Source organism: Pangasianodon hypophthalmus, chromosome 8 (genome assembly GCF_027358585.1).
Source record: "Pangasianodon hypophthalmus isolate fPanHyp1 chromosome 8, fPanHyp1.pri, whole genome shotgun sequence".
Lineage (NCBI taxonomy): Eukaryota > Metazoa > Chordata > Actinopteri > Siluriformes > Pangasiidae > Pangasianodon > Pangasianodon hypophthalmus.
In genome coordinates this window covers 24,230,984-24,247,362 of record NC_069717.1, presented here as the reverse complement: position 1 = coordinate 24,247,362, position 16,379 = coordinate 24,230,984, and the positions used below count along the sequence as shown (strand labels likewise).

At 40.3% G+C, this 16,379-nt stretch overlaps 1 protein-coding gene across 5 annotated transcripts in view; it reads right to left on the bottom strand.

Moving 5' to 3' along the window:
- Positions 1 to 16,379, bottom strand: part of pcsk5b (proprotein convertase subtilisin/kexin type 5b) — a 44,267-nt gene that overhangs the window by 24,968 nt on the left and 2,920 nt on the right. For 4 of the 5 annotated variants that reach the window (XM_026925865.3, XM_026925868.3, XM_026925870.3 and 1 more), the window contains exons 2-18: positions 13,905 to 14,009; positions 13,413 to 13,556; positions 11,328 to 11,471; positions 11,005 to 11,081; positions 8,498 to 8,586; positions 8,042 to 8,214; positions 6,780 to 6,992; positions 5,095 to 5,195; positions 4,519 to 4,622; positions 4,177 to 4,294; positions 3,834 to 4,022; positions 3,509 to 3,645; positions 3,215 to 3,340; positions 2,991 to 3,093; positions 1,596 to 1,789; positions 1,276 to 1,360; positions 250 to 353 (exon numbers count right to left, since the gene is read on the bottom strand). In XM_026925865.3, coding sequence (XP_026781666.3) covers positions 250 to 353; positions 1,276 to 1,360; positions 1,596 to 1,789; positions 2,991 to 3,093; positions 3,215 to 3,340; positions 3,509 to 3,645; positions 3,834 to 4,022; positions 4,177 to 4,294; positions 4,519 to 4,622; positions 5,095 to 5,195; positions 6,780 to 6,992; positions 8,042 to 8,214; positions 8,498 to 8,586; positions 11,005 to 11,081; positions 11,328 to 11,471; positions 13,413 to 13,556; positions 13,905 to 14,009 — 2,206 coding nt within the window. Of the gene's footprint in view, positions 1 to 249; positions 354 to 1,275; positions 1,361 to 1,595; positions 1,790 to 2,990; positions 3,115 to 3,214; positions 3,341 to 3,508; positions 3,646 to 3,833; positions 4,023 to 4,176; positions 4,295 to 4,518; positions 4,623 to 5,094; positions 5,196 to 6,779; positions 6,993 to 8,041; positions 8,215 to 8,497; positions 8,587 to 11,004; positions 11,082 to 11,327; positions 11,472 to 13,412; positions 13,557 to 13,904; positions 14,010 to 16,379 lie in introns of those variants that run through there. The other variant, XM_053235972.1, reaches the window with a different exon arrangement.

The following is a 16,379-nucleotide window of genomic DNA, read 5'->3' as shown; positions in this document are numbered from 1 at the left end:
AAAAACAATAGGTATGTTTTAATTTTGTTACCCCACAATGACACAATTTCACAGCTGCCAAAAATGTTTCACTTGACACATAAACTCTGAACTACACATAATTAGGAGGCTTGCTAAACCTGAAAACTAAAACACCCCTTACAGTTGCCAGAAACCAAACTGAATGCATTTAATATGAAACAAGCAATGTATTAAAATGGCAGAACATGGGAAACATTCATTAATTGCAGGGGGAAAAGGTCAAAGTACCTGCACATGTAGCACAAGCAGGATGGCACTGCTCACACACCCGTTTGTGCCCATTGTAGTATGTGCCAGCCTCACAGGTCAGCTGACACCTATTCCCTTGTAGACTAGCAAAGAGAAATTTTAATGGAGTCAGATATTAAGAAAGAAAAGAAAAACAAAAGTTAGAACTGAATATTTATTAAAAACTCAAGTGTTCAAATAGATGTCAGCAGCAAAATTACAAAAGTACAAAATACACTAAATTAAATTGATCTCTTATTAAATATTTAAAGATATAGCTGCTTAATAAAGCCTTCCGACAGCATCAGCAAACTGCAGTCTGTAATTTCTGATGGACATTAAGACAATTCATTAATGTGGGCTCCTCTATTGCCATGTGCTTAAACATGGTATTGAATTCCATGAGGGAGTACTGGCAGAAAAATCAGTATATACTAAATTTCAGGCTTGTCACCCATCTTTTAGACCTGCAGTAGTCTAAACAAGTCTGAAAAGTTAAACAAATCAAGGCTTAAACTCCAAATGTGTGGGTGAAAACCTTTACGGCAGATTCAGAGAAATCACTCCTCAAACATATTTCAAAATTGTTCACAGAACACAGCTGCTGTACATTAGGGAGGCTCCGTGTGCCATAACCTGCCCCCCCTCGCTTTTTCCACCTCTCTCCACTCTCTTTTCCTACTGCTATTGCTGGGCGCATATGGGAAATCTGAAATACTCTCTAGATAATGTGTTTCAACATCTGAATGTCAAATGCTGGATTGTATGTGTTGGAGGAGTTTCCACCAGCTTCTCAAAATCGGGCCAGCATGTTCCTTTCTGGCGAGTTTTCTGTGGGCTTTCCTGACTTTAACCATGCTAACAGTTACACAATATGCTAATGATACTGGGCCATGATGCAAGCCAGTGGGGTTGAGATTCAAGCTACATTTCAGGACAAATCGTGGCCCCAGTTTTAACTGGAAGGATAGATTAGGTACCATAGAAACTTTGTTATATGCATTAAGCTGAACGAAGAGAAATTACCTGAGCCCTGGCTTACATTCCGTGCAAATATTTGCTGAAGTACATTTCTTGCAGTTCTCGCTACATTTACGGTACATACTGGCATCTGTAAGAGAAACCAAGGAGTCAGACCTCAAATGCAGTATAATTATCACATGATTAAACCTCATCAGATGTTGGCATGTTCTAGCAGTGCGTTTAAGAGTCTGAGGTTTGGAAAGGAAGGACAAAGTATACACTAATTGGAAGACAGAGTCATGCATGATATTCTACTGACTAACCTTGGGTGGTTCCATACTTACAGTATTAAGCAAGAAAATGGAAAGGAAATGGTAACTTACCAAGGTCTAGATAGTACCCCTCAGGGCATGCATAGATGCATGTATTGGCTCCTTCTCGGAGGTAAAAACCTTGCCGGCAGGAGGTACACTGATCGCTGCGACTACCAATGCAGGATTCGCATAGAGGGGAACACTTCTTACAGCGCCTCTTATCATCCCGGAAAAAGCCAGGCGGACACTCAGGCACACACATCCTGAGGGGGCGAGAGGTAGGAATGGAAAGAAAAGTAAGGGATAGCCATCTGAGACAGACAACTCAGCAGCTGACAGCAATGAGGAAAAGCTTTCCATAAGAAACAAAGGCAAAAGTCTGAGGCTGAGAAACTCATTGGCTGCAGATGTGTGCCTCAAGTATAGCTGTGTGTGTGTGTGTGTGTTTTTGTGCACCCACTTAAATTTTTTTCCAAATAAAAAAGAATCAGCCACCAACATATACATGCCTGTGAGTGTAAAATGTTAGTAGGGACATGCTGATACACAGCTGTCTGTCAACATGTACTATTTTTTTCCTATTAGTTCATCAATCTACATTTTCTCTTTGAACTAGTGAGCCTTGCTGTACGTAGGTACCTATGCTATATTTGGTTATTCTTCTTGCCTAGGTATCATGTGGCCTGCAGTAGGCTAGTGTAATTCTATTTCAAAGTTTCTTAGCCTGGTTTTAGAGTCTTTTTCTGGTGGATTTACAACCCAACATCTCAGTTTCAAACAGCAATTCATTTTATTTACCCACACTACCACAATACTTATCCCTAGTTTTATCTTGCATGTAGCTTTTTCTCTCTATGATCCATGTAAAATCTGCCATCTTCTAAGGCAAATCGCAAATGGCTTCCTATTCAGTTTCATACTGAGGATATAACACAGCAGAGCTAAATGCCCTACCCAGTGCTCCCATGAATAGAAGAGAAAGATTTTTGGGATTCAGCCCCAGATGCACTGTACCTTGTGGTTGGGTTTCTTTTTAAATTTATTGGGTAGGTTTTGCACTTTGTCTTGGTATGATCACTTCAGAATAAAGTATTGGCAGACTTGGCTGTGTTTGGGTATGTGAGCAGCCATTAGGTGAAAGTTATTTGTAGGCTATATTCACAAATGCACTGGCATGGTTGTGTTTGGGTTGCGCACCGCCATTAAAAAGAACCTTGCTGTGTGTGCTTACTGGTTCGCTTGAGAGAAAAACATGGCTTGTTAACATCAATTGAGTGGTGTTTTTTATTCATTGCAGAGCCATGCTGTTCAGTGAAAACATGCTATAAGCCTCCACAGTTTTTAGAGAACACAGATCATTAATTTTGACAATATTGAGAATATTGATAAATGTGCACCCTGATTTTCTCCCCCAAGAGAATACATTATAGTATCAATGTCCATGCTCACATACACGTGGTGTACCTGGTGTTGTTTTTAAACTTGAGGAAGTAGTGCAGGCAGTTGATGCACTGATGGGGCCCAGGGCCCTCACAGCCATTTTCGCTGCACTCCGGGTCACAGGGGCCTTACAAGAGATGACAGATTTCTATGATCAAAGAATGGGACTCTGCTTTGAGTGGGCAGAATGCATTACTCAAAAACTCTGGCAACCTTTCTGATGTTCGTTATGACCGAGGTTCACTTACCCACATACTCCTCACCATACTCATCCTCAACTGGAGACTCCACCACAGAGCGAGGCTTGTCACTGCGGGAGGAATAAGGGTGCACTGAGGTACCATAAAGCACCAAAGCCCACTCCTTCAGTTTGCCTGTGAGGAGTGGGGGTGGGGGTGGGTCGGGCAGATACAAAAAAGCATAAATGTGGGTAATGTAGTGCATTCTTCCCATCTATACAGTAAATAATGAAGCTCAGTTAAATGGAACACTTTCAAATGAAAAGTGTTCCAGTTATAAAGAAAAGGTCTGAGGGTGACTACCTGGAGCTTTCTGACTGCGGAGTTGTGAGGGTGAGTCATAGATCTCAAGGATCCAGTCTCCAGCAGCTTTCTCTCCCCAACAATGAGTAGTCATGAACTCCCAGTTCTTAAAGCCCTCCATTGAGTGGTCAAACAGTCTGCAAGATACACAACATTGAACAACTAAATACACAACAGTGAACAACTAAATTGCCAGAAACGTTCTTACTTTGATGTGAAAGTGGCCAAACTGCTAATGCACATCATCTACCCTTTATAGACAACCCAGTGATAACTTTAAAATATCGAAATACTTAATTTTATGGCCTTTTTCAGGCCATTTTACCTGTTGGCAAGGAGCTGTGACTTTGTCCCAGATGGTGAAGTCAAATTAATTGATAGGTCTCCTCTTCGTGGGTGTGTTATAGTGATGCGTACAACCACATGTTCCAAATAAATGACATGATGATTCGCATTATCTGTACAGCCCGTTGCCTTGTAAACGGAGCGAACAACATGCTCTGGGCGAATTGTCCTTTAGAGGGAAGAATTCAAATAGAACCCTTGCTTTACAATGGAAACATAAAACTGGGTGTTTCAGACATAAAATGGTACATGAGAGAAAGAAAAACTCATGGACAAGTGTTGTCATGTTGATGAGTCATGTAATGATGTGTTGATGAAACTACCTTATTTGCCTATCTGCATTTTCCACACATATATGCTGTGGGGGGACTTGTTTCCATCTCTCAGCTTCTTTGACCATGGCCTCCGCATCCATGAGCCCAAAACCATATAGGTGACTTACTGTAGGTATATGTAACACATATAGTTTCAAACAAAGATAAGTGCATAAACTGACATGAAGGCTGAGTGACTTCTTTACAGACTTTCTTTGAACAACTGCATTATGCTGATAGCAGTGAGGATACAGCTCTAATTGAATTTCGGCCTTGCAGTTTTATTATGCAAAGCCGGTTAGTAAGGCGCTATAAGTTGGTAGGGTTCATAAAGAATTTAAAAGCCAGTACCATTGTATCCTGCTGCATTGGTTTTCCAGTCAGGAGCACTGAGATGGCCAGCACGTGACGTTTTCACAATGATGTGCTGTACATCCCTCCATGTCAGGAGAGGGCTGTAGGACAAACAAAAAACACATTTATATATTTATTAATTTAAAAATATATTATAGTCTTAATTTATCACATCTCATATTGTCATCACAATATCTTATATCTTAAATATATCTTATATCTTAAAATATTTTTGTCCATATCATGCAGCATTAAGTTAGCATATGATCCTTTACTTTTGACTTTCTTAGACCTTAATTCACCATGCACGGTGGGATCAAATACTGTTAAGATGTTTACCATGTGTCCTTAAACAGTAATCAGTGTTTACATTATGAAAATATAAATGGCAGTCAATGTTTTGCTCAAAAAATTTAAAACAGGTAGCCCATGATATGCTTGCAGGAAACACACGTCAAATTTCTTCATCCATCAAAGTGGAAACTAACATTGCAAATAGTAAAAGCCCCACTACAGTAAATGGTCAGTGTGATTTAATGGAATGGATTTTAATTAATTTGAATGAAGTCTTACTTTGCTTCCAAGGCAAGTGCAATGATCCCGGCAGCCATTGGAGCTGATGCTGATGTTCCAGTGTGACTGTCTGTGCAGCGCTGCCTTAGATCTGTAGTGATCTAAAGGGAGGGAGAGAACAGCGTTAGTGTTTTGGCAAGTATTTCATGGCATTGTAAAAATATATTAGTACAGAGTCTTTCTGTGTAAGAGATTACAGGTTTTTATACCTTAGTGTGGAATTTAGCAAGTCTCTCCAAGACTGTCTCAGAGGAGGACCATCGTGTGTGTGTGTGTGTGTGTGTGTGTGTGTGTGTGTGTGTGTGAAATAACCGTAGTTGTTCACAGCTAGACTGTTTCACAATGACCCACTGACCAACAAATTAAACACCATGCACAGAGACAACATAGCATCATGTACTGAACCCACAAAATGGATGTCTGCAAGATGTAGATACAGAAGATATTACTTTGATTAAAAAAATTCTTAAAATCTCTTACATAATTTATTTTAACTATATTAAAACGGGGGATATCATTTTATTCTACAGCCTTATGTCTCCTTGGCCATCATGCTGTAAGCTTGGCACATCTGGATTTGGGGATCTTTTCTCACTTGTGTCTGCAGAAACTCTCAAGCTCTCACGTTGTATGGAGAGCACTGCTATTTTCATGGCTGGGCCATTTAAGGACACTTACAGACTTGTCTTGAAGCCTCTCCCACATTGTTTTGAACACTCTTGAGCATGTTTTCCTTAAAGTTTTTGCTCAATCCTGACAATCTTCTCAGGCTGCTGCTAAAACATCCCTTCAGAATGATGCTGCTACCACTGTAATGATGGAATTGGCCAGGTGATGCATCAGACAATAGAATTTTGTTTCTCATGGCCTGAAAGTCATTTAGATGCCTTTTAGCAAAGCGAAGAGTCACATGCCTTTTCCTGAGCAGCGACTTCTGTCTGGCTGCTCTACCATAAAGGCCTGACTGGTGGAGGGCTGCAGAAATGGTTGTCCTTCTAGCAGATTTCCCATCTAGACATAGGACCTCTGGACTTCCATCAGAGTGATTTTTGGTCATCTCACTGACTAAAGCCCTTCTCATACATAGGTTGGCTGAGTCTCAGTTATTCAGAACTAATTCCCTTTCTGAATGATGGAAGCTACTTTGTTCTTCAGAACCTTCAAAGCTGCAGATAAATTTTGATGCTTCACCCCAGACTTAACACAATCCTGTGAACAATTTTTTTTTTTTTTTTGCTCTAACATGTACTGTCAGCTGTGGAGCTTTATACAGGCAGAGGTATGTCTTTCCCCTAGAGTTCACCTGTGGTAAATGTTGTAGAAATACAGTATTTCAAGGTTGAAATAGAATGCATATTTCATAACAAATTGGGGCAAAGAGCAAGTGGTTTGAATATTTCTAAATGCACTGTATGTCACTTGCCACTTGTACATTGCCCATACCAGAGGTTGGCAGTAACACTATATTTACTCAATTTGCTTTGCTTAAGTAAATTCTTCAGCAAAAACTTTACTTTTACTATGTTTTTTCATGTTACATCTTTGTAACTATATCTCAATTGTTACACTGTATGTAGAAAGGATATGGAGTGAATAGGAAGTCACTTTGAATTTGGTGCATTTTTCTTACACTATTTAGTTGCATTTTGCAAGCATGAATGAATTAGTGACTATTTAGAACTTACAATCTTGCGGTCGTAGTTTTCACCACTGCTGTATGTTGTGGTGAGAGTGGAGGCACATTCTTCCAAGTACCAGGGCTTGCGGCCACTTTCTGCTGTGCTGCTGATGGAGATGGTGTAGATGCTGTTGGTGTAGCCATCACATGAGCAGTGATCTCGACTCCGCCCACCATTACCTGATGCCCACACAAAAATGGAACCGCGGCCCTTCCTGCCCTATGAAGGGACAGTAAAATAATCATTGCCTTGGTCATCATTACATAATACAAATTGTGATATGCTAAAACCAGTCTTCATTAATTACATTGGTTGCAATCACAGTTAGGTTCCATTTGATTATATCTCCCCTATTTCTAAATCTTTAACCCAGATGGGAACCCATAACTGTTTCCCTTTGTCTCTTTCTATAACTTAGATGACACTTAGATGACTCAAGAAGGGCCACTAATGCTGCTTCAGGGCAAATATTCTGTCTAAAAAGAGTAAAGATTGAGTTGCCAGTATAAGGTAACACATAAAAACCTGAAACACATCTGAACCACATGAAACAAGCCTCTGTCACAGGACCCAGACTAATTACTGGCACACCAAATTATGACTCAGACTACATAAAGTACACGAGTAAACTTTCGCACACAGGCTGGATCGGGTCCACCAGCTGGTTTGATTCTGCCCTCAAGCTCGATACCTTCACCAAGCAAAAGTGAATGCGTCTTGCAATTTGACTAATACACTACCTTTGACTACAGGTCCCAAACTTCAACCAGGAAGAGCCAAAGAAAATGCCCCTCAACATGAAATTCCTACTTGTCAACTTTGGGTACTCTTCTCAACTTCTTTCCCAGTTTACCAGTGACATCAAATCAACATGGCTGTACAAAGCATCAAAAGTAAACAAAGTAGCACTTCTTATTTTTAAATAAGTTATGCTGTATATACAAGTATTTGCTTTAAATCATACTTTGCTTTATATGCAGATTGCTGTTTGAGGATAAAAATATACATGGCTCCTCACAGTTAGCTGGCTAGCTTGTTGCTAACAAATGACAAACATTGAGGCATGTTTTTTTTTTTCCAATTTGTATGTTGAATGTGCCGAGGTCAAAAATTACATCATTCTGACCTGCAAATTACTACTTAGGAGCTAATTCGAAAGCAACATTTACATGTGCCATTAGAGTAGAATATATGTGACTTGATGATGTGTTCAATGGTGTGGTTCTGTATCCAGGTGGATTAAATTAAGTATATAATAAGCTTTTTACCTGTCGGATGCCATTCTCAAAGGCCTGTCTGGCAAGTGCCGCAGGCCCGTCCACGGTTTTGCCATCATCATCTGGCCCCCAGCTAGCACTGTATATATCAATGTGCTGCGGCTGCAAACTCAGCGACCTCGCCTCCACCATGTCTGTCACATCTCCATCCAACATGCGCACACCTGTAGGGCACAAACATGCACTTAAAGAAGTGTCTTGAAGTGTGTGTGGGCAAGTTTGTAAGATTTGGTTGGACAGTACTTAAGGAAGGAGAGGTAAATACATGTAAATTACCATCTGGGAGTGAAAGGTAGGACTGAGACTGTGCAAGCCCACACAGTGACAAGTTAGTGGTTATGAGTGTGATTAGACACCAAGAGAGAATTAAGAAACAAGGAGCAAGAGGTCAGAGTGCAAAGCCACAGTGGTGGCAGAAAATGGGTCACACCAATGTACAGCACTCACCCCCAATCTTGGCGTTGTAGGCAATGCCGACAGTGCAGTGAGAGTTGTTAGCAGATGCTGCCACTTCCCCAGCACACCGTGTGCCATGCCTGAAGAGTACACAAGGGTATATCAGGGTATACACACAGTCAGAGGTCAGAGATCATACCACTAACCACTGCAACACATATTCTGATAGGGAAAGAGAGAGAAGCTACAGGGTTAGCGAGGCAACAGCTGTGCTGAAACTAAACATGCTCCTTTCGAGCCAAGTCGGCGCAAACACAGTGGCTAAATATTTGAGCTATTGAGGGAAAACATTCTAGAGTTCCCCAGAATCTGTATGCAGATGACACATGGAGACATTCTTAGCGGCAAGACTGACCCAAACTAAGCCCACAAAAATCAAATACGACAACTCACCAGGAAAAAAAAAAGAAAAAAACACCAAAAAAAATCTTATGAAGTCAAGGTCAGAAAGAGAGTGCATTCCGTTGTGGAACCTCCAGCAGAGAACAGCTGCTCAGAAAAACTCACGCTGCCATGGTAACCAGCGTCTCAAATATGAGCCATTTAAAAGGATGATTACAAAAAAAAAAAAAAATCTATAATACCATCACACCCCAGGCAAAGTCAGTTTCCATTCACCAGAGCAACCTTCAGTTCATGGTGTCAAAAAGCTTATTAGACAGATCTATGATTGACTTTTTGACTAAACAGTACCAAGGCATAACTAAATGGCCAGAAAGTCTTTTCCTCATATGTGCTTTATTCTGTGCTACAGTACTGGACTCTGTGTACACTCACATCTGCCAGAGGAATACAAGGCAATGAGAAAAGCAGAAACACACACACACCCACTCACACATACACACTTCATGTCATCCTGCTCAGCCTACGCAGAACAACCTGGACATTAACTTCCGGAGGCCATAAACACACAGCCACCAAAACACATTTCTCAGACCAAGACTCAAGTCTCTTGTCTCTATTATTACGGCTACATTAGTACAGCTACTTAGTGCATATTACCATAACATGTAACTATACTGTAAAACTATATGGTATTTTACCACATTTCCATCCTTACATACCTGCTGTACTAACGTATAATATTAAACAACTTCTACACACAAGTGTACTTTACACTTGCCTACACAAATAACCCTAGATAGATAGATGCATAAATTATATATAAAAGCCACTGGCATACATCCCTATTATGCATACACACATCATATTTCAGCAGTATTTTCATCACACATTAGGTATTCAAATTACAACATACAACATAATACACACATGAAACACTAGTGGATGAATCCCATGAGATGGGATAATCCCATCTCTGGCTGTATGGGTTAAACTAAGCTCTTTAAAGTTGTTTGAAGTGACAAAAGTACATTTGTCTCTGTGATGTATTCATTTCTGAGCATGTAAGATTGTAGCCATTGTGCTTCACTTCATAGAAAATCTCTGATACATAACAGAGTCATATTTCCTATATATTATCAGAGAAAACAAATGAAACAAATGCAAACCCATTACAGAAAGGCTCATCACCATATCATGGATCAGGTTTAAGAGTTAAAGAAAAAAAAAAACCACTCATTTATGGAAATGAATGTAAATGTTAGTCCATTTAGCATTTATAAAAATGAATTGTGCCAGACAGTCACAAACAAACTTCATTCTGTGAGTGCCTTATTAGCAGTTTTGGATAAAGTATTCCTTTAAACACAGCAGACATCCGGCACAAAAGCACACTCCCAAGCAGACAATATTCTATAGAACATGTCTATACATGCCATGAAAAGCTTCCTCCAACCACACACTTCCTCAGATCAAGAGGAATAGGTTCATACTCTCCTAAAGTCTCCTCAGGCAATGGAATTACTCATGAATAGTTGTATTGCAGCTTCTAACGGTTTAAGAAATAAGAAACGACAGATCTGTCTAGTCAAAGGATCATGTGTGGTCATAAACAATAGTCACAGAAGATTGAGTGACCTTTAAAAAGCTCTGGTCCAGGAACCAATGTTATGTCTTTGAACTAAATGAGAAATAAAATCCCAAATGACTTTAGTCTACATTTTACTATATAAAAACTGAAACAGAAAGAGGATTAAAATCAGGTGCAGGAAGGTAGTTTCATGGGTAGTTTAAGAACTGTGTGTTTGAAACTCCAACAGAACAGCGCTGGTGCTGAGGAGTAAACCTAGGCCAAGCTTTTTGGCTCAACCTTCCAAAAATGCTGCGATGCCATCTGGCACCGGCTCACACACGCTGGCAGAGTGGAAGCCACAGACTAACACACAAACACACACACAGAGGAGGAGCATCAATTTGGTTACCACACACACACACACACACACACACACACAGAGCAAATATACACATTCACAACTAAACAAGCTTCTCACTTTCGTACACACACCACAGAAATGCTCTATAAACACACTCTTCACACAGGTGAAGTAGCTCAAGTAGTGGAGTGCATTTCTATTTGCCCGGTGCTGCACTCTTACTTGTTTTCATTGCTGGCATCGTATCTGGGCATGGGGTCCAAGTCATTTCCATTTACATCATAACTGGCCTGGTTATCCTGTACATGGAGACCAGAGAGAAAGAGACCATGGCTTACTATAGTTAAAAATGAGACAAAGATGCAAAGAGTTGGCCAAGTCGACTGGAATGGGAAACTTGAGCAAGCTTTATTTGCTTAAGTTTCAGTACATGAGCTTACACAGTCACTCTTATAAAAAATATTAGTATAGTATTGTAATACTGAATTAGCACAAAATGATTAATAAACACATTGTGTAGCCCAACCTAGACATGAACCACTCACATAGTTCTGTATAAGATCTGGGTGGTTCCGCTCGATGCCATCATCCAAAATAGTCACCACTACATCTTTTCCTGTATATCCCCTCTTCCAGGCGCCAACAATGTTCATGTCTGACTGGCAGTTGTGTATGTTGTCATTACAGTGCTGCCAACACACAAAACAGAGAAACTCAGCAGGTGGGTAGACAAATGAAAAACAGATTATATCAAGTTAAGGTACAGATTTCATACAGAAAAGCAAACTAGTGCTACATGGAATTCTTTTAAAAAATGCGACACATTCGGACTGCATTTTATTTATTTTAGTAAGGGTTGGAGGTACTATAAGGACAGAAAAGGAAACAGTAGGTGTTGAGAAAAATGACCAACAGCACTTATATAAAATTCTTGATAACACTGCATTGCGAAGCAGAGCCACCTACATTGCTCAGTTTCGGGAAGTGATTACACTATCCAGTAAATGTCACCTACTTGACTACACGATGCAACATATTCTTTTGGCCTGCGGTTGAAACAGACCATCTTTCACAAGTCAAGTTTAATTGCTCTCAAAGTACAACTCCCAGGAATCCTGGTGGATGGTGGTGTCCAGGTCAAAGTATTTACGTTATCTGATTTGCATTAACCATTGACAGAAAACAGATGAGTGTAGCTACTGGGTTATTGTTCAGTGTGATGATCAGGCATACACAACCAATAATAACTCAACAAGATAATTAAAGCCCATAGTCAACAAATTATTGAACGTCTCAAATATTCATATGGCAGCAGCAATTTTTAGTTAATAACTAAAACACTGATACAGATTAATACTATATATATGAGAATTACATGAAAGTTTCAGGCTTTAGAGCAACTAGGGCAAAGTGCCCAACTAGTTCCACAACTTTTCAGTGAACAAAGAGCAAAAGGGCAGAGGTTTATGCATTACAAGCTTGTGATGCAACCATTACTTTTTGTGAAAACATTCTACAAATATTAATATGTTCATACATATATGCTGTCATACTTATCATAATCAGTGCTCTGTGATACAGCAAAATGATGGAATGTAAAAACATCATGATGTTTGCTAAATACTATTCCAAGGTTTCTTCTCTGTAGTGAAAAAGGATAGCCTAACTATTAGTCACTGTTCATCTTAGTATCATAATTATAGTACACTGACTTTTATTATTATTAAATGTTTGACACAATTAAATGTGCATAAATAAAACAAATGTGTGAATTGTGACATGGAGGTGATGTACAATGGAAGTCTCCAAAATGGCTTTCTTTTCTACAGTAATCTGGGTGACACTGGAGTCTACTGCCAATGCTACTGTCAGAACAAACCACAAAAAAGGTGCTTTAAAGGATTTTTTGATTTCTTACTTATAAAAATAAACTGGAAGATATGTAGAACATGGTTTAAAAAAAAAACAAAAAAACAATGCATTAAACCGCAGCCTTAGCAAAAGTGTATTAAGCTGCTGAGAAAACCCATTTGGAAAACTGAATTCTGGTCCTGAATGCTGCGTTTGTGTTTGGATGTGCCTCCTGTCAATCTTTTTATAGACACTCTACAGGCCACCATAGATCCTAGGGGCAGAGCTTTGTGAACATGGGTGGGAATCATTCAAATGTTGAACCAACCTAACTGTTAGAGACCTAATCTTGGCTAAAAAAAGACTAATCTTTAGTAAAACATCTTTAAATTAGAAATGCATGGACCATGATAATGGACCAGGAAGTAACTGAAATATTGGCTCTATAACGGATTAGGTTTGACCCTATTTTCCAATGTGATGCACTGTTGTATTTCTCTGTCCGTGACATTTGCAGACAAAGGTCAAACAGCTCAGTTAAGTTTATAATTTCCATTTTAAGATCATTATCTGAGAAAAAAACAACAGCAAACTGGGCATCTTCACAACACCTTTAAAACAATACACACGTACACAGAGCTCTGTCAGACTCTAACAAGAATGAAAAATAATGGAATTGGTGCATCTAAATTTACCTGAAACATATCTGTCATATTCTGCTGAAGTAGTTGCATGATTACACTATGAAATGAATTTGGCTAGTGGTTTGTAATACTCACTATGTACCACATGCTACTCCATTTAGCATCATTGAAGTAGATGGAGTCAGACTGGGCGGCACTGGTCTTGACTGAAGCTGGGTACAAGGGTTTATAATCACGCTTTACCCTTCTTTTTATCACTTGCTGCTGAATCCATTCCACCTAGGAGAGAGCAGATTCATACTATGCATTAATTATTTCCACAATTCAGATCTTTTGTTAGAAACAGAACTGGTCAAACATATGGTTCCAGATTTTAGCGCAAGATCACTGCGGATGCTGTGTGTGCGCGCGCACGCTGGCGCGCGTGCATGTGCGCACGCGTGCATGCGTGTGTGCATGCATACACTGAATTTTATAAGGAGCTACACTGGTGGCAAACTAACCATTCAAATTAATATTCAATTCACATCATCACACTAACAACATAAATTTTTTGTGTATATGACAAAAAAATTATTATAGACCACAGTACACCCAGGTGTGTTGTTGCCATGGTGATGGCCTGACCTTTGGCTCCATGGAGATAAAGCTGTGTGTGCCGCGGCTGGAGAGCGTCGACCTTTTTATCGTCCGGCTGTGGAAGAAATGGTAGTAGTCCTTCAGGTCGCCAATCTATAGGAACAACACAAGTCTGCCATTAAGACGGGGAAAATCACAACTGCAGCTACATAACTACAGCACATTCTGAGCTAAATGCCCTCAATCACACCAAACTTAGAAAGTCCTGAATAGATTTTGTTTTTTGTTTGTTTTTTTAAAAGTGCTGAGATAGAGTTGATGTAATATCATTGACAGATTTTGCTCAGTCATTAAGAATGTAATCAACTTTTTGACAAAGATACTCTAGAGCAGGGTTTCTGAGCACCAGTCCTGGAGACCCCTGCACAGTTTAACCTTTTCCCTATTGCTGACAAACCTGACCTTTCTAACTCAAACAAATTTCCCATTGGGGACGAAATATGACAGTATTTGATCCATATGCCATCATTATATGGCCATCATTCCTCTTTCATCTTCATGCCTCACACATATGTTGGCCCTCAATTGCACCTTGGAGTTACCTGCATAACAGCTGGTGACTTCAGTCAGACCTACAGGCAACATGTTGTTCAAAGCTGCCCAAAGACTCCCATCCTCTCTCATCATCTCCTGTTAAATTCAATTCAATTTTATTTGTAGTGCTTTTAACAATGGCCACTGTCACAAAGCATCTTAACAGAAACATATAAATTCAGGATATAAGTTTTAAACTTATAAATTTATAAATTTATCCCTAATGAGGAAGCCAGAGGTGACGGTGGCAAGGAAAAACTCTGAGATGACACGAGGAAGAAACCCTGAGAGGAACCAGACTCAAAAGGGAACCCATCCACATGTGGATGACAACAAATAGTGCAATAATAAATTCCTTTCTATAACTGTGTACTACATGGTCATTTCTCAACAGCTGAAATGAGTGCATTTTGTACTTTCTGAAGCCATTCGGAGTAATGTGGCCACAAGCTCGATTTTGTTCCCTTGTTAGCTTGCTATCTTTGTTACCTATCAATCTGCCATGCTGAGAATAACAGAACAGTTCAAAGCTAATTCCCTCAGCTCTCAGTCTCAGTGCATCTTCCCTCAGTGATCTGACTTTTTTTTTTTCCCTAAGCCTGCAGGCCTGTGAATATGTGCCGTTAACATGGTTGAGTGTTCCTCCCTAACCATAGCAAGCCATAGCTGGAGTCTACTAACACATACGGGGCCAGAGTTGGGTCTCTCTCCATTTCCACATATCTCCGCTGAGTGGGGCCTCCCGGATTACTGCACTGCCATGACCCCTCTTCCCTTGCCTTACCGTCTAGCAGACTAGCAGGCCTGTGACTAAGTGCTGCTAGCATATTGAAACACTGCTCATAGCTAGCCTACTACATTAGCCTGATTGCTCACAGTGGGGATGGGGTTCTCAGTTAAACCCCTTCTATCTCTGCCAGGCCATTCAGGGTTTCATTCTTCAATTTACCATCCAAAGACTAGTAGGCTTGTGACTCCATCCTACTAGCTAACTTTGTGTTTAGCCAAAGTCAAACATCGGCTGTATGTCCACTGCCTCCCTGTGCAGTGATGATAATTGTGCAGATGTGGAGCTCTGGGCTGGCAGATTTAGACCCTGCTTTAGAGTTGAAGCTGACCCAAATGCCAAAGCTTTAACAACCTGCTCATTGTAATTGTCCATGGCCAACAACGACTGATAAGCAGAGAAAGAACCCGAAAACATGACCAGACTCTATTTCTAGGCATTTAGATGGCATCAGACATGGCTAAACTGAAATCATTGATCCTGGAGCTAAAGCTTAGGCCTTAGTATAGAACTCCTTATAGCCCGAGAAACAATTTTCCCCTGCTGATTCTTATCCGAGCAGTACAGGGACACCATGTCTGGATCTGTGCCTGGGAGACATTTCCAGTCTGACAGTGAACCAACAGTCGAACCACAGTGTTATTCGTGTCGTGCCAAGGTCAAATCGACTCACTGTGGTTCTCCCTGGCAGAGCTGAACAGTCCACTAGGTCAGGATGCACTGGCCCACAACTCGCCCCAGAGTGCACAGAATTCCGTAATCAGACCACAGAGTCCATATTGTGGTCCTGAAGTGGCCTGTGAGTCATTGGTTTCCAATGGTTTTCTAGTGGTTGGAAACGCCTTGGTATCTTACTGGGGGCTGATACACTTGTCACAGTCTTTCTGAAGGGAGAAAGGCTCCCCCAAGAGCCCAACATGAGATTTACTCTTCCACTGGAGTCCCTATGAGCCCATGCAGGACACCAAACTGCTCTTTGCTAGTGATCACTTCAGCAAAGAGTAGGAGAACTGCATGTCTTGGCAATAAGCTCAGCTTGCATTGGTGGCCTGATGATTCTAATGTGACAATTGTGGTTGAACACAGGGTTTCTGTAAAAAGTCATATCACTCACTTTTGTTATTTATCTAACAGTAGTCCAA